The sequence below is a fragment of the Solea senegalensis genome, linkage group LG17 (genome assembly GCF_019176455.1).
Source record: "Solea senegalensis isolate Sse05_10M linkage group LG17, IFAPA_SoseM_1, whole genome shotgun sequence".
Lineage (NCBI taxonomy): Eukaryota > Metazoa > Chordata > Actinopteri > Pleuronectiformes > Soleidae > Solea > Solea senegalensis.
Genome location: NC_058037.1, coordinates 3805068 through 3832131, shown reverse-complemented (window position 1 = coordinate 3832131; position 27064 = coordinate 3805068). Strand labels below are relative to the sequence as shown.

Sequence of the window (27064 nt, the reverse complement as noted above, 5' to 3'; positions counted from 1 at the left end):
TCCAAAGACCACGGAGGGAACGTTGGTGCATGCACAGAACACCAAGGCCGACTTCTGTGTATACATGCAGGAGTAATCAGACTATGAAATGCATTATCCAGGTATGTCAGTCTGACTAACGTGTTCACGCTACATTAAGAAAACTAAATTATTGTCTTAGTCTGACCAAAATCGGACTATTAACATACATTTAAATGCACTGACTGATGAAAATACAAGCGGTGTAAATAGACCGAGCAAAGTCAGACTTTTCACAGGAGGCAGATTTAGTCCCAATAAGATCATTTGCTCTTTTATGATCCTCCTCCTCTTCCTCACATATCCTTCACACACTGCTATAGCCGGATTAGATGAAGATGGAGCGAGAGATATACCCTGTTATAAACAGGAAAACGGTATTTATGAGTACCACCAGAGGAAGCTTGTGTGCCACAGTTTGAGAACCATGGGTTTAGATGATCTTATTGCTGAAATACATCCAAGTTTTAAAAAGTGGGGATTGCAGCACACATTCATGAGGATGAACGTTCATCATAGCACTGCAGCAGAAATGGTGCATTGCTGTTGCAATAGAGCAGAGGAAGAGGAAATCAACGTATTCACTTACGTCCTACTGATGCCAACCAAAGCCAAATAGTCATTTGTCATTTGATACAAGGTTTGATCCTGAATGCTGAATAAAAACCCTGTTTTAAACCTGGGTTTAAAGTGTTTATTGATCAGTGGGAACTCACTGAACTGAAATTTGGTCAAATGTGTGTGTTTATTTGTGGCTTTATAGGAGCTTTCAAATCAATATAGTTTTTGGCATCGAGGTGAGAATTGTGAGGTGAAGCTCAGCAGCTTGGCAAAGTGTGCGGGGCAACATCTGTCACTTCACATCATGCGCTCACATTTCACTTAGCCGCCTTATTATCATTTAAAAAACGAGAGCGGCGCTGAAACATTACTTTTCATAACCTACAAAGCCCAAATTTAAAGAAGAGAGCTACAATTACTTGCACTTTACAACTTTAAAGGTTTGTTGAAGCGTGCCAGCACTAACACAGGCACGCTTGCGTTTATTTTCCTGAGATAATGTCTCATCACTATTACATGTGGAAATAAATATGCAGCCCAGGGTCTTGGCCCTTTCCATTTATTTGGCTCTGCTGAGCTGAAGCTGGGCGGGGCAGAGGGGGAAACAATTTCTCAGTCATTATAGTCATTACCCCAGCCCTTATCATTACGGATGTTTGTCTAAGATGTCCTGCATTGGTACTGTTCTTGTGAGGATCATCCTTCATGGAGATGAAGATGAATTGGACGTTAATCTGTGATACTTTCTGCACTAAATTATTTATAATAAGCAACTACCTTCAGTTTGCGTCACAAATCATACAAATTGACTAAATTCGGGGAATTATTCGGGAAATCATGCCGTGCAAGTACAAAGTAGATCCAGGGTGTGAGCTTGTACCACATGCCTCCCTGGAAGTAGCCGTGTAGCGTGTTTTTTCGAGTTAAGTGCTGATGTGTTGTGTTCCTCTTCTTTTACGACATGTCGTAAGCTACCGATAATAGCTGCCAGCGACGGCTAGCTGCGTGAATGATGCCGTGCCGTTTGCTCCGAATCTCCTGTCGTCATACAACACAAAACCCGACCTCCTGTGTGGGCTTTGTTTGAAGAGGCTGAGCTCATAAACAAACCACAAGGGAGTTTCAGCAGGATGTTTATGGGGATGTGAGGTAGGATGAATTAGAAACCGCAGGCTTTTAAGCACCGGGCCCTTACCACACATTATATATATATATATATATTATATACACACACACATGCATGCACAAACACACATGTATATACGAGAACCATACCCTCGATCTTCTTCGTGTTCCGTCCAACAAAAAAAGTACAAACCACTACCAAACTAAACCAGTAAAACCACTTTTAAATTGCATTAAGAAACCTTAACAAGGTTAGTTTAAATTCAGTGAGATCTGTGACTGTGAAAGTCATTTTCACACACTATCCTGTAGGAGATTCCAGATGGAGATGGTTTTGCATGAGAGACAGACACAGACTAAGAAGAGCGAGGGTCAATCAGTCCACGATCCATCTGCAGGTTTTTAAACCTGAACCTAAACTACGAGTTCAACACCGTAACACACACACACATGGTTAAGATAAGCTGTTTAAAACAATAGATATGCACGTAGCGGTTGCACTCGGCTGCTACTAAATGTTTACCATCTGTCCGCGACCAAAACTATAACTATATCTATATATATATATATATATATATATGTATATATATATATCTCTATGTCTATATCTATATATCTATGTCTATATCTATATCTATATCTATATATATATATATATATATATATACACATATACATATATATATACACAGTATATATATATATATACACACACACACACACAGTATATGGCAGTGGGTGCTTTGTTGTGTGGCTCAGTCTCATGGGAAAATAAGAGCAAAACCTTACGCTTGTTAAAATGCAGGTTTTATTAGGCTTAATGTGCTTATTATGTGCATTTTCAGTGCAGCAGTCCTTTATTTGAACCTTCAGTCTGAGGCTGGTATACTCCTGGGAAAACATTAGTCTACACTCTGAGTAACAGCCTGTGCTGACGTTTATACTGTCAACTTCTCACCAAAGACTAAGCGCTTATACAGTCTGTGATGTGTGTGCCTGTTGTGCAGATAGAGGCTTTTATATTTAAGGTCAAATGTTTGGGTGAAGGATCTGTCCAGGCTGGGATTGGCACCAGGATAAAGTGGTAGAAGAGTGAGTGTTTGGCTGAAGCACAAAAAATGATGTGACATTTCATCCCAATGCTTCAAACTTGCCTGACACAACATGAGGGTGGAACACACTTGGAGCTCGTTCCTCAGCTCGATGAAGAGCATCTGCCTCGCAGAAGTGTCCCAGAGAAAAGGGACAGGGACTTGATCGTCCTCCTGTGGTGTTGGGGTCAGAGCAGGTCAGGTTTGCTGAGTGTGTTCACTGCAAATACAAAGAAGATTCAATAATAAACTTAACACAGCTCTTCTTTTTTATTTTCCTTATGTATTTATACGTCTCTCTCGTATCCTATATGGTCACCAGTGTTGTGTAAACTTTACCCTGCAATAAACACCTGCAGTATATGTTATTCATAAAAAGACAAGTACACTGTTGCTTAAACAGGTAAAAGAATTGGGGAACAATTCAAATGGGGAACACACAGAGTATGATTTATGTTTCCAACTGCAAAACCAGGGATAATCCCAGAAATAGAACATTAAATATACAAGGGCGTAGAGTATGCAGGATCTGCTGTGTCAAAACCACAGAGAATGTGAATAATATTTCAGCATAATCTCATTTAGAAATGAGTTTAGTGCCTAAGTGATCCCAAAACTCTGGCCGAGCTGTAAAACTCCCTAAAAGGGAATGTTCAGCCTTGACATTTCAGGGTGTTCAGGGGTCAAATTTGTGCTCCACTGCTCTGGGACCAAACCTGACCACTCACAACCGATTCCCTCGTGTTTTTGGAGAGCTCGGGTGCAGCAGAGGCAGTGAGAGCTGTAAAGAGTCACATAGTGGAGGCTACAACTACAAAAAGCCCTGTATAAGTGTGGAATTATATCAGGTGAAAGGCAGAGTGTCTCTCTCTTTCAACGTCCATCACATTCAGTATGGACCAGGCCTAAGAGTTACAAAAGCAAAGGATCCGAGTGGAGAAAGCCTTCCTTTATGTGTGTGGGAGAAAAATACGTTTAAATGTGTTGGTTCTTTCCATGTATGCATGTCTGTGTTTGAAGGAGGAGTAGACCCACTCCTCCTTTATCCTATAAACCCACCATGCACTGACACCATTGCCTTGAGCAGCAGGTTGTGCTGCAGCAGCGGCAGCAGTGGAACAGTGAAACCTCATCCAACGCAAACACCGCGCTGCCTCTGTTTCACTTTGGACTCCCGCTCCTTGGAATTTTTGTTTTCTAAAAGGCGCTCTTTGTCCCCCGCGGCTGACGTGTGCTGACTCGGGGAGGCACGTGGGACTTAAAAGTGGCCCAGGTGGGTTGTTTAGCTGACACAGAACAGCCACCTGAATACGATGAGTTGCCAAGTTGGTGCTGCCAATAAGGCCAGTCTGTTCCCCACCCTCCTCCTCCTCCTCCTCCTCCTCTTCCTCCTCTACCTTCCTTCCTGCAAATGTTCCCTGAAAGTAAGAGGCCCAAGGTTTTGGCTGGAGAAAAGCACATTTCTGCTGCTGCAAACCTCACTTATTTTTTATGTAAAGCCAGAACTTTCCCAGCTCCTCCCTGAGCTTTGACGCGAGCGAGCACAACAAGACTCATTTCACGTTTAAAAAAAAATCATCAGCATCAGTCTGGAATTCCCTTTAAAAAGTAAGAATCTTTGGCAGCAGTCGGCAAATGTTTTTTCCAACTCTTCCAACTCTTAACGGTAACACTAGAGGTGATCGTAGCCCACCCGTGCCAGCATTACAAAGCTGGGCATTCATACACCGCTCCACCATCGGCGACGCCCACAGCTCTGACAGCATGCAGGCGGCAGCAGCCAACAGGATGGGCAGGAGCTGATATTTCATGGGAAGGAAAAACACGAATAGTGCTGAATGAATAGTGCCTTCAATGTAGTGTTTTTAGCATTGAACTCTAAAGGGCCACTGTTTGAGGACAACGCACCAGTGTTTTCAAGCCCGGCCAATTTTAATACTTAAGGAAAGCAAAGGCGTAACTGCTGCTTCCCTGGATGAAGAGAGTTGTGTGGAGAACAGTGAGGAAATGGCCGTCTGTGCATGGGTTTGGGCTTCAGACTGTTGTTTTTAGAATTATAATTGGGGTTTTTAGTGTCCATTGCCAAAGCTCTCTTCAGTATGAAGCCACTTTGATTGCCTGCATGTGCACTGTGTGATTGTGCTGATCTGCTAGTCCTGCAAAATATTTGCCTCGTTGACATAGATAATTAAATTCAGGGAACAGCAATGCTTTTAATTTGAAGGGAGCACAGAAGGGAGCGAAAAATAAGCAAGCGCTCTGTCGGCAAGAAGAGAAGAGCAGCACAGCTTGCTCACACCCATGCAGTGTGGCTCTTCTAATCTGTTCGACACATGGACACGGAAAAGCAAGATGTTGTGGGATGCAGACTCGCTGCTCACACACACTCAGTGTAGGCCTCTGCATGTAATATTCTTTAATGTTCACTGGTGGTCGTTAGGTCAATCCTGAGAGTTACTGACCAACTTAACGTGTTGGTATTGACCCGGAAGGTTGACTCCATTTACAACATTTATGGCAGCTCTTCTAAATGATTGCTCCCCGTGTTTCTACTGATATTAGACTAAGGCCAGCTTCAACACATGTGTGTGTGTGCGTGCGGTCGTGCTCATCTCTGCTCACAGCATCATCTATATCTATCCCTGATTTGAAATATGTGCAGCACCGACAGATGTGCAGTCTCATACTGAAGAGACCTAGTATTTAGCCGAGTACAGAGTATTTGAAAGTATGTTTTCTTATTTCCAAAGGCATTTTTTATTAAGAAACATGTATATGAAACATGCTGCTCATGCTTCCAGTGTGAAACTGGCCTAAGCATACGTGTACACATGTTTATTTATCAAACATTGAGACTCTAGATGCACCAAATGCATTAGAATAACTAGAAAATAATACTTTTTTGCAAGATCTGATTTTGTACCAGACAGACAATCACTTATGAGATATTCTTCCTAATTATCAGTAAATTAGCTCATCAGCGCTGGCTAAGTGAGTGCTACACTCCACCTTTTCCCAGGTAGGTAAAACTATCCTGTGGCCACAAATGATGTTTCTTCTGGCTCAATATACAGTAGAGTACCGAGTCCTCAGCCCAAGTCCGGCCCACATGAAGCATGATTGCCATTACACACAGTTCGACCCTAACTGGGCCCCAAAAGTCCTGGGACCACACAGTCAGGTCTGATCAGTGTGTGGTTGGCCTGAGCAAGAAAATGTCCTGTGATAAAAAGGCCAAAACATCTAATGACATTAACATTTGGTGATCACTGTCATCTGATCTAGAGAGGAGAACCTTCTAGCAACATTTACCATCTTCTCCTATGGTTTTTCAACAATTAGATCAACTGTAGAGAACAGAGAGAGAAAATCTCTCTGTGCTGCGAGTCAATACTGGAGCCAGGATGTGGACATATGTGGTCCAGACTCGGGCTGAGTCCTCTTCGAAGCTAAATCTGCTTACAAAAAACTGACCAAGCCTGAAAGATGATGTTGATATTTGAATCCACAAACCGAATTTGAATTGATCTTGTCAGATTTTTCAGTTTCAAAAAAAATGCCAGACTTATCCTTTAATGAATGTGCCAGTAACTTAGTCCAGTGCAGAGAACTCTCTCTGTGTGTGTGTGTGTGTGTGTGTGTGTGGAAATGCCCGGCACCTTGACCTCAGCTCTGAGCCAGCGATAGACGGGCTTCACTGATGTGGGAGCAAGATTTCCTTTTATCTCTGACAACTGGCGGGCGGAGCAGTTAGACTTATCAAGGACTCTCCTAATGGCATTCCATAACGTCACCACTTCTGAATCAAACACCGGATACAGATCAAATAACTTTTGTCTGGTGGGGTTGAAAAAGTGAAAGAGTAAAAAAAAAAAAAAACACTGTAAATTTGACTTTAAACAAACCATTAGTGCAATATAAGTATTTGACCCCTGTGCCTCAATTTGTCCATCGCTGTCAAGCTTCACAGTGAATCATCACCTCCTTCCACAGGCTGAATGTTATGATTAAACATTCTTTGGACATTATTTCTTCTCTTTAACTCACACTGTACTTTGGAAAGAACTGCACGGTATACAAACTTTGATGTCATGTAAGCCATTATCACGGTTCACATCTCCAGCTCCATTAGGTGGCTGCTCGACTGTGTTTGTAGGATTTTCTCTCAATTTCAATTTGGTGGAACAGCCGCTCTCTTATGCTGCTGCCTGGTCATGGAAAAACCTTGACAACACATGAAAGGTCAATGGCTCCGTCTCATTGTGGACACTACACCAGCAGCTTGCTCCAATCTCACCCTCTCACTCCATCACTCCCGTATTCTCCACAGTATGCATCACCTACACTCCCTTTAACACTTGGCCTCCAGGTTTTATGAAGAGACTTAGTTTCAAGTACAGTACGCACTTCTTAGACCATATCTCATCCAGCACCACATAAGTGACACAAATCTGATTTTGAATCTAAACTGACAGCTGGATTTCTGGGTCTACACGGCCCAGAAAACGGAAAATAAATCAGATATGTATGTAGCCATGAAGGCATGTCACAGACTGATCCCTGGAGACACTAAAGGCAGTTGTGCATGAATAAAACAGTAGATCAGCAGTTTTTAAAATACTCAAAGTCCCTTAAATCACCTTTTATTCCTAATTCTGATGCACGGTATAAACTCCAGCAGATGTATTTTATCACGTATAACTGACATGCCTAAATGGCTGATTAGATATTTTAGGATAGAAGCGGTCGATGAGTGTAGGTTAGTTTAAAACTTTACATTTAAGACGAATGAAGCTCAAACTCAAATTTAAAACATTATATATATACTCTTGTCTCATGGTGGCCGCGTGTAACTTAAATGTGTTTTTGCAGAAACAGAGGCACTATTATGATTTCAGGAGGCCCAGTAGCCAGCAACTGAGCGTCTGGGGCGCTGAAGTAATCCAGCTAACTTGTTGACTTGACCCAGGTCTGCTATCAATTGCTCCGGACCTACATTGAGGAGGGTTTACAGAGGAATTGAATCCGCACAGGAGCATTATTAACTTCTGCCACCACTGTTGATATTAAAAATAAGTGTGTGTCATAAAGAAGTGGTGCCGTCGACAGCACGCAGCGCATTTAAAGTTTAAATGAGTGACAGTGGGATCACTGGGTTCTCCGGCTCTGATGGAAACAATCAACGTCATGGTGAGGCAGATAATTAGAAACCTTAATGAGGACTGTGAGTTCCAGCTGTATGTTTTTAAGTTTTGGTCAAACTAATGAATAACACTGTTATTGGCTCACCTGAAGGATAATGACAAAAATGGGATAACATTTACACAGTTTAATATACCAGAAAAACAAGAGATAGAATTACTACAGACGTAGAAGGTCAGAGTATAAACAAGGAGAAGATCCCAAATACCTGCTGAGCACGAGACGCGGAGACGCGGCGCACACCGCGGGACACTCGGGAGGCAGGGAGATTGAACACAGGTGAACGTCGTCAGGGTGGAGCAGACAATTACCACAGGGCGAACGCAGACAATGACAATGACAGGAAGCAAGGCGAGGGATGACACACAAGCAGGAGGCTATAAAGTAAAACAGGAAACTGACAAAAGACAAAAGGAAGTCGACAGCAGAAACATTCAAAAAAACTACAGTTGGTAAATGAATTATGCAGCACAGTCAACATTTTTTAACATTACGAGTTGATGCAGGACCCATGTAATGAAACTTGCTCATTTTTTAACATTGAGGACTAAATGGTGGTGTTACTGGAGAGAGTAAAACAGTATAACAGTGACTTTAAGCCCACGCTCTCTGTCTCATGTCTCGGGCTCATGTACAAACACAGGTCTGGTGAATTTCATGCAGTTATTCAGCTGTATTCACAGATGTGGGCTAATGTAAGTAAAAAGCACTTACTCTGGGGTCCTGGAGCATGTAGCCTACAGAGTGTGTGACAAAGACTTTGACTTTTCATATATTTATATTTTCTCAACTTCATTTTAGTAATTATTTTCACATTAAGTACCCGAGTTAAATATCAGACCTGGGGTCATATTGTGTCCTGCATGCAACCGCAGTGTCACTCACACCAACATGAGTTTCCACACACATGCACAGTCAATCACACATTCCATTAAAATAGTAGTTGGGTTTCACGTGTTTTTGTGGACCTACTCACATAATCTCAAGCAAGCATTCATGGTTTGATTTCTTAATTTTTGTTGGTGTGCGGAAGGGAATTCGGCTTGCAACTGGAGGGTTACAGGTTCAAATTCCCGCCAAGTGACGGGCTGGGATAGCCCTTAGCAAGGTACTCAATCCCTATTGCTTGACTGGAAGGTGTTGTACCATATAGAGCCAGCATAGTTAGCATTAGAGCTGCAACCAACGATTATTTTCATAATCGATTAATCTGTCGATTATTTTCTCGATTAATCGTTTGGTCCATAAAATATCAGAAAACCTTAAAAATTGTTGATCAGTGTTCGTCAACCCTGGAAATGATGCTGTTCTCAAAGGTCTTGTTTTGTCACTTTTAATGATTTCTTTGTTATCCAGAGCAAGGAAATTAAGAAAATACTATTTTATAAGCTTAAACTAACGAAAATATTGTTTTAATCATGAAAAAAGCTCAGAAGTATCTTTAGTAAGATTAGTTGATTAATTGTTTCAGCTCTAGTTAGCATTTGTTGACATTTACGTCACACAGGCCAGAGCAGACACTGAAAGTGTGACCCAGGCCTTAAGAAGCCGGTGTGAGTGCTAACATGAAGCTTAATAATCAAAATATAGACCTTCTCTGATAGTCACTATGAGTGATATTACCAGTAGATTGATTCTAAATATCCAAATATTTAAATATCCAAACAGCTAAATGTCTTTGCTGCTGTTCCCTCCTCCTTATTTTTGGCTGCTTGCTGTTGTGTTTGTATCTCCGTCCACAGGAGAGTCACTAACTGTCAGTAACTCATAAGCACTTCTGCTGATGTGCTGCTTTATTTATTTGAAGAGGACACCTTTGCAGAAAGTGCAAGAGCACAGGGGACACGTCAAGGTTTTATCTTCTCTCCGTGGGTCACTTTGTGTTGTGTCTACATTTTGTCTTTATAACGAGCCTGTGATGTTCCACCTCTGTGCAGCGTCATAACCCTGAAGAGGCTCACTTACAAACCGACTGTGATGTTTAGCACCTGGCTGTCACGCTGTACGTCACTGTGTTATTGTCGGGGAGGGACGCTCTCAGGAGAGGAGCCATGTGGACTCCAGCTCACTCTTCATCCAAACCCTCTGCTGTGCTGTGTACAGTTTGACTGGGATCACAGCCAGAGAGACACAGATGAGGCGGTGTCAGTTACTGGTTACAGAGAGAGAGACAGGATCGCTGAGAACAACTGTATGTTCAAACCTCCTCTAAAAAAAACACAGTTCACTGGATAAAATAATGACTTAAATGTGTTTTTTTCCTCTAAAACCACATTTATATTGAATATAAGTGTATTCTTACTGTAAAACACTTCAGTAGTGTGTCATTCTAAATATAAAATGTTGATTCACACACAACTTTATCTGTGGTGTGACTTTCTCACAGTGAACGCACATTTTACTGCTATAAGAACTCAGTGGTTCAGCAGTTTGATGAGATAAATGCTGATAAGATAAGACGCCTTTATTGTCATTGCGTGTATTCAGGTGCACTGCCTGAAAATATGGGGCTCTAAAACTAAATTACTTAAAAGGAAGTGGCGCACATTTATTGTCAAAACCCCCACACATTCAACCTCACACATGCAGCGCACACATTGGCCCCGCCCACCCGCGCTGCCACTGTATACACATAAAGGATCCCTCAGTCAGGGCTGATAGTAATGCTCGACAGAGCCTGTTTTCAGATGAAGGAAGCAGCATTAAAATAATGTGTCTTCATTTCCTGTTCATGCAGACTTAACAGAGGTAGTTCAATCACATCAACAACAACAACAACAAAACAGTTAAGCACTGCAGCTAGAAAAGAGCAAAATGCAAAACTGAGAGCCAGTAAAAATATTGTAAAGGCAATCATGATGGAGTGCATATTATATATTATATATTTTGTAAAAACAGACTTTCAAAGTTTTAAATGAACTGTGGCTTGTGAAGTCACGACCAGCACATCCTGAACTCATTAACATTTAACAAAACACAGGCTCAGGAACCATACAATAATTTGGCACAGTAATGATATGTAATATCCCAGTGGTCAGAACATTCTGTATTTTACTGATATCAAGTGTAAAACATAAGGATTTGTTTTTTCTGGATGCTAACTTGAAATATAGGAGTGCTTAAGCTCACCTAAAAAACTCTGACGAGTGAGTTCTATGTTTACATCCGCTATAGGATTTTCAGTAAGATAATTCCTCCACTGACAAGTTTTGGACTTGAGTCCAATTTACAGCCTGCGGGATCTGTGTCTGTGACAACCACAGACGCAGCAGCCAATCGGAGACCAGGATGGAGTAATGACGAAGGAACCGAAACAGGATTAGTCAGTCAGTCAGTCATCATCTAACCGCTTTATCCTCCACCAGAGGGTCGCGGGGGGTGCTGTGCCAATCTCAGCTACATCGGGCGATAGGCGGGGTACACCCTGGACAGTTCGCCAGTCCATCGCAGGGCCACACACAGATAGAGACAAACAACCATTCACTCTCACACCCACTCCTACGGTCAATTTAGAGTGTCCAATTCACCTAATCCCCACATTGCATGTTTTTGGACTGTGGGAGGAAGCCGGAGAACCCGGAGAGAACCCACGCACACACGGGGAGAACATGCAAACTCCATGCAGAAAGGCCCTTGTTCCAACCGGGGCTCGAACCCGGGTCTTCTCGCTGCAAGGCGAGAGTGCTAACCACTACACCACCGTGTGGCCCAACAGGATTACTATGAACAGAAATTTAAAAAAACAACTGAGATTGCAGTGTTTCTGGGACAGAATATATTACAAAGCAACTTCAAATTGTGCAGTGTCACCTCCTGTCACCTGCCATTTGAAAGTATAGAGTGAACTCACTTAGACGTTTTCTCTGATGGCTCCTGATGGTCTCACAGACACACAAGAGTTCCCAGAGTCACATCATGCAAGTTAAAATGTAACTTTACAGAGCGACAGAGAAGCAGCACCTCCAGCACAGCTTCTACGGCAGAGGAGTCCTGCTGGTCAGGAATTATGAGCTGGAGGCCTGTGAGCTGCAGAGGTCAGCAGCAACAGTGAGGGCCTGTCATGTAGGTTTAGGCCTAAGAACAAATGGAAGGAGACAGAAGTTAATTTTCTGCAGATTATTCAGACCTGACAGACAATGTAGCGCACACTTTAATGCACATGTCAAACATATACACACAGCGATGCCGACACATTTCACACTCTATTCACCACAGTAAAGTAAAAAGACAGCACTTGAAGGTTACTCCCTGTAGTGCAATATAATCACTGCACACTTCCTCTGAGCTGCCACGGTGACAGTTTGAAAAATAGTCTCATTCCTGTTTCGTTGGCAGTCACTTTATAGTTATGGTCAGCGTGTGGTGCAGACCCTGAATCCCCCCCCATACGTCGCGTTTTCAGGGTGTAAGAACAGAAGCAGTGCCATTTTACACGTGGGGATCAAGCTTCATCCATAACAAGCTTCCATACATACATATTTACATGATCAATGTGTAGGATGCAGTGGCATCTATGGGTGAAGTTGCATAATAGCAACAAACTGAATTCTCTTTGTATCCAAATGTTGAAATGCACTTATTCTAAGTCGCTTTGGATAAAAGCGTCTGCTAAATGACATGTAATGTAATATTATAGTCTTACTTCAATGACTAACACTACAGTTCTTCATTTATGGGTGATAAATGAATAATATTGAATTTTGTATTCAATTAATGTTGATAAATGTTGCCTACTGGACCTTTAAAGTGCATAGTGTTGGCGCTTTTCCACTAACGCGACTCTATTTGCCTCGGCACAGCATGGCACGGTTATTTTGCTTTTAAAAATAGATTTTACATTTCAAAATAAAAGTGTCTGTGTTCACAATAACAATTTATTTACAATGCAAAATTCTATTATATATCTATCACTAAAAAAAAAAAGCATACAGAAATAACGCCATTAATAACTTTTTGGAGGACCGCATGTGGCCCGCGGGCCATGAGTTTGAGACCTCTGCTGTATAGGGTCTATATAAAGACACCAGGCGTCGGAATGAGGTCAGACTTGATGACATGTAAATTGCAGTGGTGAACAGTAAGTGAACTGATGCAAAAACACATGTTAGAAATCCCATGAAAATGAATCCATCTGTGAGTGATATAGCTTCCGTATCTTATACTGTAAACGCACTTGAGGGAATTTCCTGCCCCACGTGTATCAGCTTCTTTATAATTTGGTGCATGTGTTTCACATTCAGACTGTGCTCTAAATAGTCTAATATTTTATGCATTATCCCTTATGGTGGACAAACACTGATCAGAGTCAACGTCTCAGCACACAGGATGAAATGATCCCGGCTCGACTATAATACAAACCTTACTTTTCCCTGAATTGTGTTGCATTTAGGCTAAAAAGTCTCAAATTAACAAATGGTTGCCGAAATACGGGACTTTTCAGACATGTATTACATTTAATGTCTGCGTCCAGACAATTGTCTGCCTTGAGCCTGCAAAAAACAGGACAGTCACTATAGATTATCAGTAGTTTCTGCTGCTGTATTTTCACATGAGCTCACTCAGACATTATCTGGAGATTAGACAAGATTAGAGCTGGCAGGAAAATCTCAGAGTGTCCAGAGCAACATTGGTCAGACACTCACACAGAGCCCCTGCCTCTCCACATTCTTCAGACACAGTCCTGACATCAAGTGTTTGGAAGCAGCCTTTGTGAGCCAGATTAATTCTAATTTCATAGTTTTATAAGAGATGCTATTTTTGGGTCACAGACCAAAACATTTAAAGAGATTCAACTGTTTGACCCTTTGAGGATCAAGGAGAGCTTTAGCATCTGGACCAAGTATAATAGAAATCCATCCAATAACGCTGTTGTCAAGATATTTCACATGAAACAAAAAAAATATTAACACTACTGGAGACGTGTGCTTATGAACAGCTTAGGGATAATTCAAATGTTTATTCTTTGGAGACTTCAAATCATCTGGGCTGTAGCGGTGTTTGGTTTAGACAAGAACCATATTCCACAAGTCAGTGGTGTTACACACACACACACACGTTTGCGCAACATTGGTAGTGAGGACACTCATAGACATAATGCATTCCCTGGCCCTTTACCCTAACTTTAACCATCACAACTAAATACCTAAACCTCACCCAAAAATCAAGTCACATTTAAAGGGGAGCCAGAATGTGAGGACCAGCCAAAATCTCCTCACTTTCCCAAAATGTCCTCATTCCTACTGTATAAGTGTTTGGTCCTCACAAAGGGACCCATACAAGAACACACATACACACAGCTCCTTTCCTAACTGATTGCCTGGTCTTCGCTGAGACTTTTAAGTATCTGCTGAAAGGAAGCAGCAAGTGAAAATGCACTCATCAACCTTTAAAAACAAAAAGCAGTGAGGCAGTCATGATAACACTCAAGGAATTCAAGGAAGAGGTAGTGGTGGTGGGGTAATTCAAACCAGACCTGTGGCAAACAGCATTTTCTTATAACTTTCACTGTTTCGCTCGCGCACCAGGGGGAAACAGATGAGGAGGCTTCTCACAAATATTCAGATTATTTCAGATACATTATCTATAATAACATTTGCTGTATGTTTGAATTGTAGTTTGGCTTTTGAAAACAAACACTATCCATTCAAATTTGAAATAATTACATGAACCTTTCTGACCTTAAAGTGTCATATATCTTTGGTGAAACTCTAGATATATATAGTTAGGGGATTATTTAAAAGGAAGACGAGTAAACAGGCTCCCTGCACGTGTGCGTCTCAGAGGGGGCGGACATTAGTTCAGGGTATCCATCCATCTTTCATCTCATTTGCATCTGTCCTTCCTCAGCTCCTAAAAAGCCCTGCTGCTCTGAGGAGCACTGTCACAGTCTTTCATGCATGTCAGAGTTGCATACTTTATGTTCCCCTCTGCCCCCTGCAGGTTCCACTGCCGTGATTTAGAGCAGGAGTACAAAGACGCCAGGAACAGAGAGAAAAGAAGGTCCCAAAAGTGGAGGAAGGCCTCCATCCTTCCTGCTTTTAAATGATGCCGCTGAGGAAACACCAGCCGGGACCAGTAAACGGAAGATCTGAGCTGTGAACAGACACACACCAGGGGTTTGTACTGAGAAAGCCAGAGTTGGGTCATACCTTTCTGAAAGTATAATTTACTGCTCATGTTGAATATTGTCCACTTTATTAAATCATCGATACATTTTTGGGGATTTATTATTTGTTTCCACCCAAACGCAGTGTGAGTGCTTACGAAATTTACAATAAAATTTACAATAAAAGACAGGGTGAATCTCATCTCAAGACTTGTGATATCAAATTATCAACAACCTTTTCATTCTCATGTCGGGTTAAATGAAAATGTATACGGTTGTGTTGTCACTATAAAGATTGTATAATAATTACACATCTATCTGATAAAGAAATAAACTTACAGGGGATGGAGATATGTAATGTTTACGTACATGTGAGCAGTTAAAAGCAGTCACAGTTATAAACATAGGTTTTTGGTTCCCCATGTTTCCATAACACAGAAACAAGGAGCTGCACTTATACCTGGCGTACTCTGCTGTCATGCACTTACACTTATATAATCTCACCGCTATCTGTAATGTGCTATGTTCCGTACCTTTTCTATTAATATTTACATCTCAGAGACTGAAGCTGAAAGTGTGTCTGCTGTGAGCAGCAACAGAGAATGAACACTCAGAAAGTGACAGAAAGTGAAAATATTGGGTTGTAAAAACATTATATACATTAAATTAAATCCACCAACATGGTGTATGTTAGAGAGAGAGTGTATTAGCTAACTGTGGCTGACTTTAACAGCCTCTCTTTCAGCCATTAAAACACACTATCTTGACTGCAGTGGAGATGTTTTTGAGAGAGGTAGTGAGGCTCTTTAGTTTTGGCTATAATTGGTAATGTTCAGCCTTTCCGACACATAGCTGTAGCCTGGTGTGTTTGCAGACTAAGCCTGTTGGCATCCCAGTGTTGAAGTTCAAGCATCTGACTATCTGACTGTTTTGGCTCACTTGACAGGTTTAAAACTTATTAAGGACACCAATGTGTGCAGCATCAACTTTGGTGGTGTTTGGATAAAAAAATACAAGAGATATTGTTAGAAATGCAAGAGATTTATCGTGAAAAGAGCCACTCCCACCTCCTAAAACTCACATTTGAACAGGTACTGCTCTGGTTCATCACCACTATCATTAAAGCCATGTTTTCACAATCTCTGACTTAATATTATTACTTTCTTACATATAACACACGTAAGGATTTCTTCCCACTTTCTATAACAACCCCTCTTTTTATGGGACCGAGAACCAAAGTGCACAACTAATTCATCAACTTATCTGGTTCTGGTTTTAGGGAGCGGACGCAGCAGCGGAGCCTGAGGCAGGAGCAGCGGAACAATAAGTTATAGGCAAGGCTGTGGAGAGGGAAGCAGGCCAGCATGAGTCCAGATACCCGGGAGGAGCATCAGTGACCCAGAGTGAGTTCTGGGCAGGACAGGAGATGAACGGAAGCAGCAGTGAAGTCGATCCAGGGTGTGCTCGATGGAAAACAGGACAGGACAGAGGTCAGCACCAGGGAAGGCTGCAGGCAGAGGGAAATAAGAATCAGAATTTGATTAGTGAACAGAATTGAGATTGAATGTCTGTTAAAGAGGCCATAGCATGGTCCTATCTCACTTATACTGTATGTGAGATATGGAGGTGTAGAAGAAGAAGAACTACTCTTGTTGTAGCTGCTCAGCGTATCGGTTGCCCAGACTAGGAGGCGCTGCTGTTTAGAGGAGTGGTGAAATTCGCCAGTGACGTAACTAGTCAACGGAAGTGCCGTTCCGCTTTAGTTCGTCCCAACTAAAGTTTAGCAGGCGGAACTTTTGGTCTCGCTGTAAGCTGGACTCATTTAAGTGACGTACCACAACAAAACCTACACTGGTGACAAGGTTTGGATAATAGAGAAGTTTCTAAAGGGGCAAAAAGAAAACTGTGCAACTAACAAGCCAACGTCAGCCGAACGGAACAATGATTCACGACGACCAAAACCCAAGACCAGAACATGCCACCAAAGACCTCTCTGTGTGTTGTGTCTCAAAACATTGGTTTTGCCAAAACAAAATATTGAATTGCACAGCAAATTATTGATATTTGTAAAGTATTCTTTGTTATCCAAATGTATTTATTGTTTAAAAAGATGACGCTATTATAATTATAATTGCACATTTCATATTTTTTTATTGAGGTTATTTGTATCGGTAAAGCAAAAATATCGCGGGGCCCCGGGGAAATTTCTTCCTCCAAAGGGGGCCCCAACAGAAAAAGTTTGGGAAGCACTGAACTATAGGTTGATCAACAGGAACTGTGATTGTGATATGATTGGCGTTCAGAGGGAATGGTAACGTCTCCATCATTATTCTCATTTCATTTGAAAAACGTGATATTTGTGCAGATCTGTGAGAAACAAAGATGTTCTCTTCAGTCTGTAGAATAAGAAGTGTGTATCTCACAATAATTCATCTAAAGTTATATTTTGGCTTTAAAAAACATTATTGTACTTCTTGCAATTTCGATTTGGAAAATCCACCGCAGACATGGGCGGGCGATGATGACATTTATGTCACACAGATCCAAGCCAACGTCTGCAGAGACATGGGTGTGGAAATGTAGCACCCAGACTTTAGTCATCCTCACTCGATGAAGGTCATTTGTGTGGAATAAGGGAGAGGATGTTACTCAGCCATCAGCACACACACACACACACACACACACATAGACGAAACAGGACAGGTAAGAAGCTGGAGGTGAAACTAAAAAGTGAAAAAATAATAATAAGAGGGAAGAAGGGGTAATTTGATTCCTGTATGAGAATTGCATCTTCAACTTTACATACATTTCATACTGAAACTTGAGAGTGCAGAACTTTGCCAAGGGCTCGCTCAGTTTCCATGTCTGGATCCACCCATATCTAATCATTTCCTCCTTGGATGAACCTACATCCACAGAAAAATCCGTCCATATTCACGTTTTGAGACAAGGCAAAAACATAATCGTCGGACGAAGCCAAACGATGAGGCTATAAATCACTTCTTTGTGCTCATGTCTCACACAGAATGCTACCCTGACAACTGCACAGAGCACGTGTCCTGTTCCAGCACGCATGAGCAACAGCCATATTAGAGAGGCGACCTCCTCTTTCCTTGTGTTTTCCAAAGCCGAAACACTTGTTCGTAACACAAACATGTGATTTTGCGGGAGCTCCTTCCATGAAGGAATGCTTCAGGAATGCAGCGGATCATCTCGTCTCCGAGCGTCCCTTTAAAGTGGTGATAAATGGGAAGCAGTCCTCCAACGTGTAAGGTGATCAAAGGCGTGGCAAAGGTCTGGTCTTGGTTTATTGGAGAGTGGTGGTCAGCTGACGGGCTCCGGGATCAAAGGGGGCAATTCACTTTTCCACAAGCACACATCTGTGGTTCAATCAATGGCTTAAACTACCGCACGTCTATTTGGATTTTTCCTAATCCAAATCCTATTACAGTGATAAAAATCTGCATATTCTTCAGTTGCTTCATTTATTTATTTATCTTTCAAGAGCCAAAAAGGAGGTGGTGAGACTCGCATGGACTCCAACGTCTGATGTTTCTTATGTTGACGTGTTCCATTTAGCCACCAGCTACAGGAGCACAGCTAATTCAAATCACATGGCTCCGCGGTAATGAAACACTGCACGTCGACGCTGGCTGGAATTTTACAGAATTTGATTAATTGATGGAAAAATGATTATATGAAGAAACGAAACACAGGCCTGTGACTGACATGTTGGACAGTTTCTAAAGTTGTGCAGGAACTTAAGAGGGGAACCCAGATGCTGGGGGTGCTTTTACTGGACTGTAGATCCATTTTCTTTGGACATTTTGTTTCCGTGTCTCAGAACCTCACTCGTGTTTCAGAAATATGGGGGTAATTGACCTAAAGTTCGCTGCCAGCTCACTTTACTAGTGTCGCTGTCATGCTTCAGTTCCCTCCATCAGTCACGATGTCAAACACATCACGGCGTGTCTCCACAGACACAGAAACAAAGCTCTTGGTTACAGTGGAACAGTTTAGTGGAGATTATTGGCTTAATTGGATGCAATGTGCTGCTTCATATTTCTACACGAGTGTACATGGTCATGGTTCTATTTATTCTATATATATATAGAATATATATATATATATATATATATATATATATACATACACACATTAAAGTGATAGTTTTTCTGCAGCGTGGCTGTATGAAGTAGTGACTCATCGTCAGTACTGTATTATTCATTCATCAGCCTTTTATGACTAAACAGTTTGTAAACCTATAAAAGAATCACAAGAAAACACATTTCAATGCACTGATGCTTGGCAGAAGTGACTCACTCAACAACCACTGTGTGATGCATGAGTCTCCAGCTTGTTCTCAAGCAGGGTTATTATAGTGAACGAAAAGTGATGAAATAACAAAAACAAATTGAAAAAAAACATTTTAACTTAAAAAAAAATGGTTTTAAATTAATAAAAACAATAACTGAAACTGAATTGCGTGTTTATAAAACTAAAATCTATAGAAAAATGTACTTAGTTATTATGTTTTGCCTTTTTGGTTCATATGAAGTGTTGTTTTTGTTTAGTTTTTTCTCTGCCAGCAATTTTGAAAGATTGTATTTGAGACACAATACTTTTTGAATCTTGCACCTGGCAAATAATATCTAAAACTAAGCATTTACAAAAATAAAAAATAAAAAAACCTGCTCTAAAAACTAATTAAAACTAACTCATTTTACAAACTTTGTGATAGAAAACTCAAGTACAAACACAGTTCTACTATATAGACACTGCATTGACCTCCATTTATTTGGACAGCCCAAACAAATTGTAATCCCTCATTTTAACCATAACCAGTTAATGCCCAACCCTAACTTTACCCTAACCACAATTCAAATCTTAACCCTAAACTTAACCATTTCCTCAGACATGAGGTTCTGCCTCATTACGACCAGGTTTTGGTCTCCATGAGGACTACATGTCCTGACAGGGTCAGTGTTTCAGACAGAAAAATGTCCTAAAAATATAACATACAACACACACTGGTTCTGTATTAATAAGACAAAGGGTTATTTAGAATGATCTTAATATTTAGAAATTAGAAGTTCAGCTCATTCAGCTAAACTACTGAAGACATGAGTTCACAATGATAAAAGCAATTAGTGGCAAATGACTTCCAGTTTTCCTAATATTAGTAGACAAATAGTGACATTAAGTTTTATGAAGTTAATTGTCTGGCCGTCTTATCATCGTAAACCCTATAGGCATCTTTTTTTATTTCTGTTTTACTCATTAGATGATAAAAACGAATGTTTTTGCTGGAAAACAGCTGGAGGTGACTAATGGGAGCAGTTAGACTGAACAGTTAAGCTGCAGGCCGTGAAAACCGGTGACACTTACACATTTGATCCTCTGTGTAAAAAAGGGATTCATCAGAGCCGAGTGCAAACACACATAATCACCTAATTATGTGGCGACGGCCTTGTCTTCACATTGTCCGTGTGCACAAACTGGTCTCAGAGTTCACGGCTGAGGTTTAACACTATTCTGCCCTCACAGCCATGTGGCAGGAGGTCAACAGTAGTCATAAATGGGGGGAGGGGGGGGTACATTTCAGCAAATGAGCCATGACAGTAGTTTCTCCCCAAAAACACATGCTCAGTCTGAAAAAGGTAAGACCTTGTGCTTCCCCTGGAGATTAAACCCATTTGCCGGAGTGGGTCAAAGGTCGTCCCCAGTGTGACCTGCGCTCTTTGTTTATTCAGTGGGTCACCACCTGGTTCTGTTTCTAATTGTGGGTGCTGGCTTAAAATATGCCTTTGTTACAGTAAAGGACTGAAGTCATTTATTAAACAGGTGGGAGGGAGTTCACACAATGTCTGTGTTTCTCAGTGTGGCAGTGTTTACATGGCGTGTTGCTGTGCTGCACACAGGAAGTGATTTGTTTTATGTCAAGACAGAGGGAGGCTAAAGCAACATTGTGCTAGTAAAGCGAGACGACCGCAAACAAGGTTTGGAGTTCGACTGAAAACGTAAACGGACATTAATTCCACTGCTGGTGAGTCGGATAAATGCCCCGTCTCACCCCTGCGCTGCTCTATACATACTAGAGCTTGAACAACAAAAAAGAAAAGCACCAAAACCACTGCAGCTTTAAATCACCTTAGTTTCTCTTTCTGTCTCTCTCTCTCTAACTATTGTGTCTTTGTCTTTTTGCTCTCTCTCTCCTGCTGTTCACAGGTCACTTGGCTTTTGGTGGAAAAGCAAAGGACACACATAAAAGCGTCTCAGTGGGGTGTTGGACGTCCTTTAGCCTTTCACAATCTGCCCACTGTGCATCTTTAAAAATATACCACACCCCTCAAATCCCTCATTACACGCACACACACACTTGAGGGTTAATCTCTTACTAACTACTAAATGAACAGCCTCACTTATTAACCTGCAGTATACATGGCTGAAACGGAAGATTGAATAATTATACTTAATTGTCTCATTGTGCAATCGCACGGTTTGCTTCATAGGTTCACCAACACACTTGGAAGGGAAGGTTAATGTGAGGGATAATTTTGCTCATTGTAAAGTGAGTGCATTCTAGTTTAAACCGTGTTTACAGCTCAGGCCACTCCTCTAAACACAAAGTATTTTCCACTGCACATATTATCCATGTATCTTTGTGTTGACGTTGAAACTTCACACAACCATTATTTCTTTGTGTAGCGACCATCTGCCACGAAACCACAACGATGACACACACTAGTTCAGCACGATCTTCTCTTGTGTTTGACGAATCATTCATTAGGATTTCATCGCCACCTACTGGCTTAGCGAGTTCGTTTGATTGTTTTAGTTTGTGTTTTCTCGCTTGGACGATGGAGATATTTCATAAAATGAAGATCATAAGCACAGATGTTAAAAAAGAAATATGGAAAAAAAACTAAATATAACTCACTAATGGCAGCCATGGCCTATGGGAAAGGAATTGGGCTTGTAACCGGATGGCCATTGGTTCAAATCCAGGGACAGGTCAAAGGTCAGGGTCCACCCAATAGATGTGCTGTCCACTGCTCCTGTGCGCGGCTTGTGAGCGTTCACTACAAATTAACAGATGATGGAAACTCTCCGCGTAGAGAAGCTTTCAAACATAAGCCTGTGGGATATTACAGCGAGTGGAGGTGTTGCAGAGGAAAAACTCATCACCAACCGGACATCTGGGTTTGAGCCGCTCCAGCTGTGATGTCTCTGCTACAGACACCAGTGCAGAGTGTTGCCTGTGAAGCCTGTGAAGGATTTCATGTCCTCGTCTCGACACTTGCAGCTCACACTGGTTTATATACAATCCACAGATGTGAAGAGAGGAGGTCTGGCTTTCACCGAGTGTTCATGGCTCGGAGTTTTAATGTGACGCTCTTATTCAATACATCACACGACTGATCCATAAACAGCTCTAAAGAGATCGGCGGTGCTCTGTTTCTGCGGAGGATGACGATTATGATTTGATTTATTTGTGAATGTATAGAAGAGAGCGTGATCCCCGTATGGTGTCCACGTGCATGTGCTGGGGGAAAGAAGGTCATGCGTCTCTGACACGACGTTCACCTCAGTTCTAAAGTGAAAACAGTTGCCGTGGATACGACTTCTGGGCCCGTTGGAGATTTAATTATTTAATTTAACAACCTGTGTTTGCGTTGCATCTTTTTTCCAACTCGTCTTCAGATAAATTGACCACAATATTTAAGATAATGTGGAGCAGTTTTAATGTTCCATTCCGTTTTCTAAACATAATCATTAGAGCTGCAGCTACATTCACACATTATTCCAAAATATTCACTTATTTATTTACTTCCATATGCGTCAAGGAACTAAAAAGAACACTATATTTATTATAGTCATTAATATCATAATGGTTCTCTCATGGGAAATAATATCGTTTTACAACACTTTTCTGCTGAGTCACATGAAGTCTTGAAAATGACTGTGTCACTGCGGGTAATAATGACTACATCAGGGAGCATTTGTGCGGTGGATGCTGTAACTGCTGAGAGGAAGTTCAGATCATAATAAGACACTGCTGAATTAATGAGAGGAGAAGAAAGAAAAAAAGAGAGTCATCTATTTTCTAGGCAGCAGATGGTGACAAAGCACCAAACCCATAAAATGACTTGACGATAATAAAGGAAACACAGGTGGAGGCAGGAGGCGTTCGTTTCTGAACACCATAAAATCGACACCGTCTCTTTTATATTATTTATTTATCTATCTATCTTTGCCTCCTCACATGATAACAGCTGCTCACACAGAGATGCCACGAGGCGCCCGGTGAGAGCGACAGGCGAGTGATTGTCATGTTCACAGGAAACTATTAAGTCAACAATGTCTTTGAGGAACGCCTCAGTCTCACTGACCTGTACATCACGTCCATCACACAGGAGAGTCGTAACCATCACACTGTCATCGCTGCAAAGCTCTCGTCTTACACGCCTGACCCCACGGCTCTCTGTATATACACGTGCACGCACACACGCCTTCAGCATCTGCAAAACATTGAGAGATAAGAAAAAAAAAGAAAAAAAAATCCAATAAAACCATCAAAGCAAATGCACATGTAATACAGAAAAGATGCTGTACCTCTGACCTCAACACTCTCCTGCACCCGGGAGATTCTTTTTTGGGGGAGTGGCTGATGGTACACGAGTGAAAACTAAAGCCAGAGGTAGTGAGTGCAGATATCTGATACCTGAGCAGCGCTGCATGCCAGGTTAAAAGTGAAGGGTTCCTCGGGTTAGACACTGATCTCAACATGAAAGGCTTTGTGTAATCAGAGTGACAGTTTTATACCAAATAACATGACTGAGATTGGCCAGAAGATGGCACCACTGATAAACCACATGTGGCTCCTCTGTCATCAATGAATTATGAATTATGAAGAGGTTTCCCTTTGTATAACCGTACAAATGTTTCTGTTAAAACTGTTCTATTTAACTTTGAAATCTAAAAAGAAAACGACATTGAGATCGTAAAGTGAGCGACTGCATTACATCATTTCTATGTTGTGAAAGTTCATCATGTCTACTGATTGAACTTTGTCTAAAAAAACTAACCAAAAAACTAAGTTACATCAGATCTGTCCCTGAACTCTAAATCACAACAAATGACATCATAGGTTACATACTGCAGCTTTAAGTTTAAACAGAGCAGGTCAATGACGCAAAGAATAGTCGTCAATAACAAAGACAAAAACTTACTTTGAATGATACAGGAATACAAAATCCACGGGAAGAAACGGAATCCAATAAAAATCAAACAAAACACATGAAGGAACACATGAACACATGAGTGAGTCCCACAGGTGGAACTCATTGGACACAGGTGAATCACATGTAACTGCAAAGGAAGTTAAACAGCAACAGGAAGTAAAACAAGACACACAGTAAACTACAAAATAAAACAGGAACTGTCACAAGTCTTTGAAAAAACAATAGAAATGTAATATTTTACAAACAAAAAGGCCAAACTGAATAATAATACAGGACAGTAAAGTATGTTCAGATGCAAGTGATGCATTTTACAACAACAAAGAGACAAAAGCACAATATTCTATTCATAAAACACATTTCATGCCTGAAAAAGAGTAAATCCTATGCCAAATTTGACTAAAGCTGTGCACACTCACTCCAAATTCCAATTTACATATCTAAAAATATATCACAGCCTGAGTTTAATTCATTTTTCCCCCTCTCAAATAAATACATACTGTATTGAGAGTATTACTTATAATATTTAGTATTATTGCATATACTGTTTGGGACTTTTTAATTCAAGATGGACATAAACTATAAGTGGACCAGGGAAGCTAATCTCAACAAGAGCTACAGGCATCCCATAATAACCATATAGCTGAGTATCTACAGGGTGCCCAGGCATAAACTCTGTAGTACATGAGACGCTGCAGGGGATTTCAGCTGCTACAGCTGCCTGTACCAAATATTCCATTAGAAAGAGTCAATTGCAATAGACTTTCTCTGCGTGTCGTTCACTTCTTTCTACCTACTAGTCTGTCAGTTCTCTTGTTCCCATGGTAACAGACTGAACCAGGCAGACGTTCCTGTGAGACGTGATGCCCGTGCAGTGCACGAGGCCAACACCATCTCACGTTGTTTCTGTCAGTCATACCAACACGAGTTCATAATTAAACATCTGTGTTAAAGTTATCATGAGGATTCATTTAAACAGGCTTATTAAGCCACTTATCCCAGCTTCAGCTGAGCTACACACCGTTTTAAGTTAAGTTAAGTTAAGTAAATGTATTAATCCCTGAGGGGAAATTCATCCTTTGCATTTTAAACCTCTCAACTAGGAAGCTTCATTCATATAGAGAGCATCACTGAGCAGAGCCCAGAAGATTCACTGTCCATGCCTTGTTTTGAGCACCGTGACACAACCCACACAAACTCAACACAGACAAGGACCTTCTTGCTGTGAGGCAACAGTGCTACCCACTATACCACTATGTTCACCTTCCAAACCCATCTGTAGTTCAGGAGAAAAAGAGCACGCGTCAGATAAAAGCTGGTGTGGCACTGCTGTGTTTCGCCTTAAAAGGTGTAGTTAGGCTTTGTTGACATTGACGTACGAGGCACTTCAAATCAAATGAAATAAATAGGGCACTCTGAATGTGAAGTGAATGGTTGTTTGTCCCCGCCTTCCGCCCCATGTGAGGTGGGATTGGTTCCAGCCCCCCCCCGTGAAACCTCATGTGGAGGATAAAGGATTCAGTGGGCTTTACAAACAGTACACATAACAACACCCCCTGTACTTAGATCTCTGGTAAAGCAATAACTTCAATAAATAATAAATAAATACGTTTTTTAAAGAAAGGAAAATGGAAGAAAGCTCAGCAAGAGCCACAGAGGTGGGATACTTTGGTATAATGTGTGAGTGTTGCCTACAGAAAACAACATCATCACACTGTTTCAAGAGAGAGACGGAAAATTCATCTCCATTCCAATCCAAAATCCTGGATGTTTGTCATATTTGTCTGACTCAAATATCCTGTTTTGCATCTCCAAATGTTTTGATATAAAATCATTTTTTAACATAAGCACAACAGAGAGAATGTGTTATGGCCCCTTCAAAGAAAACAAATGGATACAATTTCAACTGTATAGTGTAAACCGTCCATTTTTGTCATTTACTATGCATTCAGACACAGTCCTTTAAAGGTATAACTCAGCATAACACTGCTTTAGAAAAGAGCTGTGTGACAACATAATAAACCAAATGTCATTTTCATTATATATATATATATATATACATATATATATATATATATATATATATATATATATATATATATATATATATATATATAGAGAGAGAGAGAGAGAGAGAGAGAGAGAGAAAGCTTTTAGTGAGACTGTAATCAAAATGTTTAAGTGGGAAAACTCCTTCAGCAGTTTGACTGGATATCAGTCAAACAACAGAACAAAACAGTATGTGCTGTAACTTTAAACAACTAACACAACTTCAAAGTGTTTCATTTGTTAAAGAGTGACATCGAACAATCGACTTACGACATCGCTGCTTCACCGTGGATGCATATGGATTACGACCATCAAAGCATGCTTCACAAGGCCTTTATCCAGGAAGTGACTCCAAAGAGGAAGTGACCTAAATAGGAAGTGACATCATCACATGATGAGAAAAACACCTTCATTTGACATGATGGGCAGTTCATTTCTAACTCTTTTTTTGGCATTTGAACATGCAAAGTATTATATTATACTAGTATATGCAATAATCCAAACTATGCCTTTAACACCACAGCCCTGCCTGTCACAAATCAATAACAGTAAAAGCCCTTCAGCTTCTATTAGATCACTCTGTGGAGTATTTTACCTATAATTAAATTGTGCTACTGCAGTGGTCATGTGCACGAGCTCAGCAGCACGTGCACACGCTCACTTCATATATT

The 27064-nt window shown here is 41.0% G+C and overlaps 1 protein-coding gene and 1 long non-coding RNA gene across 5 annotated transcripts in view; both read right to left on the bottom strand.

Annotated features, from left to right (window-relative positions):
- The window catches only part of emilin1a (elastin microfibril interfacer 1a), a 49414-nt gene extending 35343 nt beyond the window's left edge, over positions 1-14071 (bottom strand). Inside the window, exons 1-2 of one of the 3 annotated variants that reach the window (XM_044048914.1) lie at positions 11848-14071; positions 2859-3015 (exon numbers count right to left, since the gene is read on the bottom strand). In XM_044048914.1, the coding sequence (XP_043904849.1) occupies positions 2859-2918 (60 nt within the window). In that variant the 5' untranslated portion in view covers positions 2919-3015; positions 11848-14071. Of the gene's footprint in view, positions 1-2858; positions 3016-8205; positions 8399-11847 lie in introns of those variants that run through there. The other 2 variants (XM_044048915.1, XM_044048916.1) reach the window with 2 other exon arrangements.
- Positions 14072-14247: 176 nt separating this feature from the next.
- On the bottom strand, positions 14248-26738 carry LOC122783940. 2 transcript variants are annotated; one of them, XR_006362118.1, is made up of 3 exons: positions 26664-26738; positions 23496-23624; positions 14248-16609 (listed from the first exon to the last, which is right to left on the bottom strand). It is a non-coding gene; the product is annotated as an uncharacterized LOC122783940 (long non-coding RNA). The 2 variants fall into 2 exon arrangements; XR_006362119.1 differs by lacking the exon at positions 26664-26738 and adding an exon at positions 23719-24146.
- Positions 26739-27064: the final 326 nt, after the last annotated feature.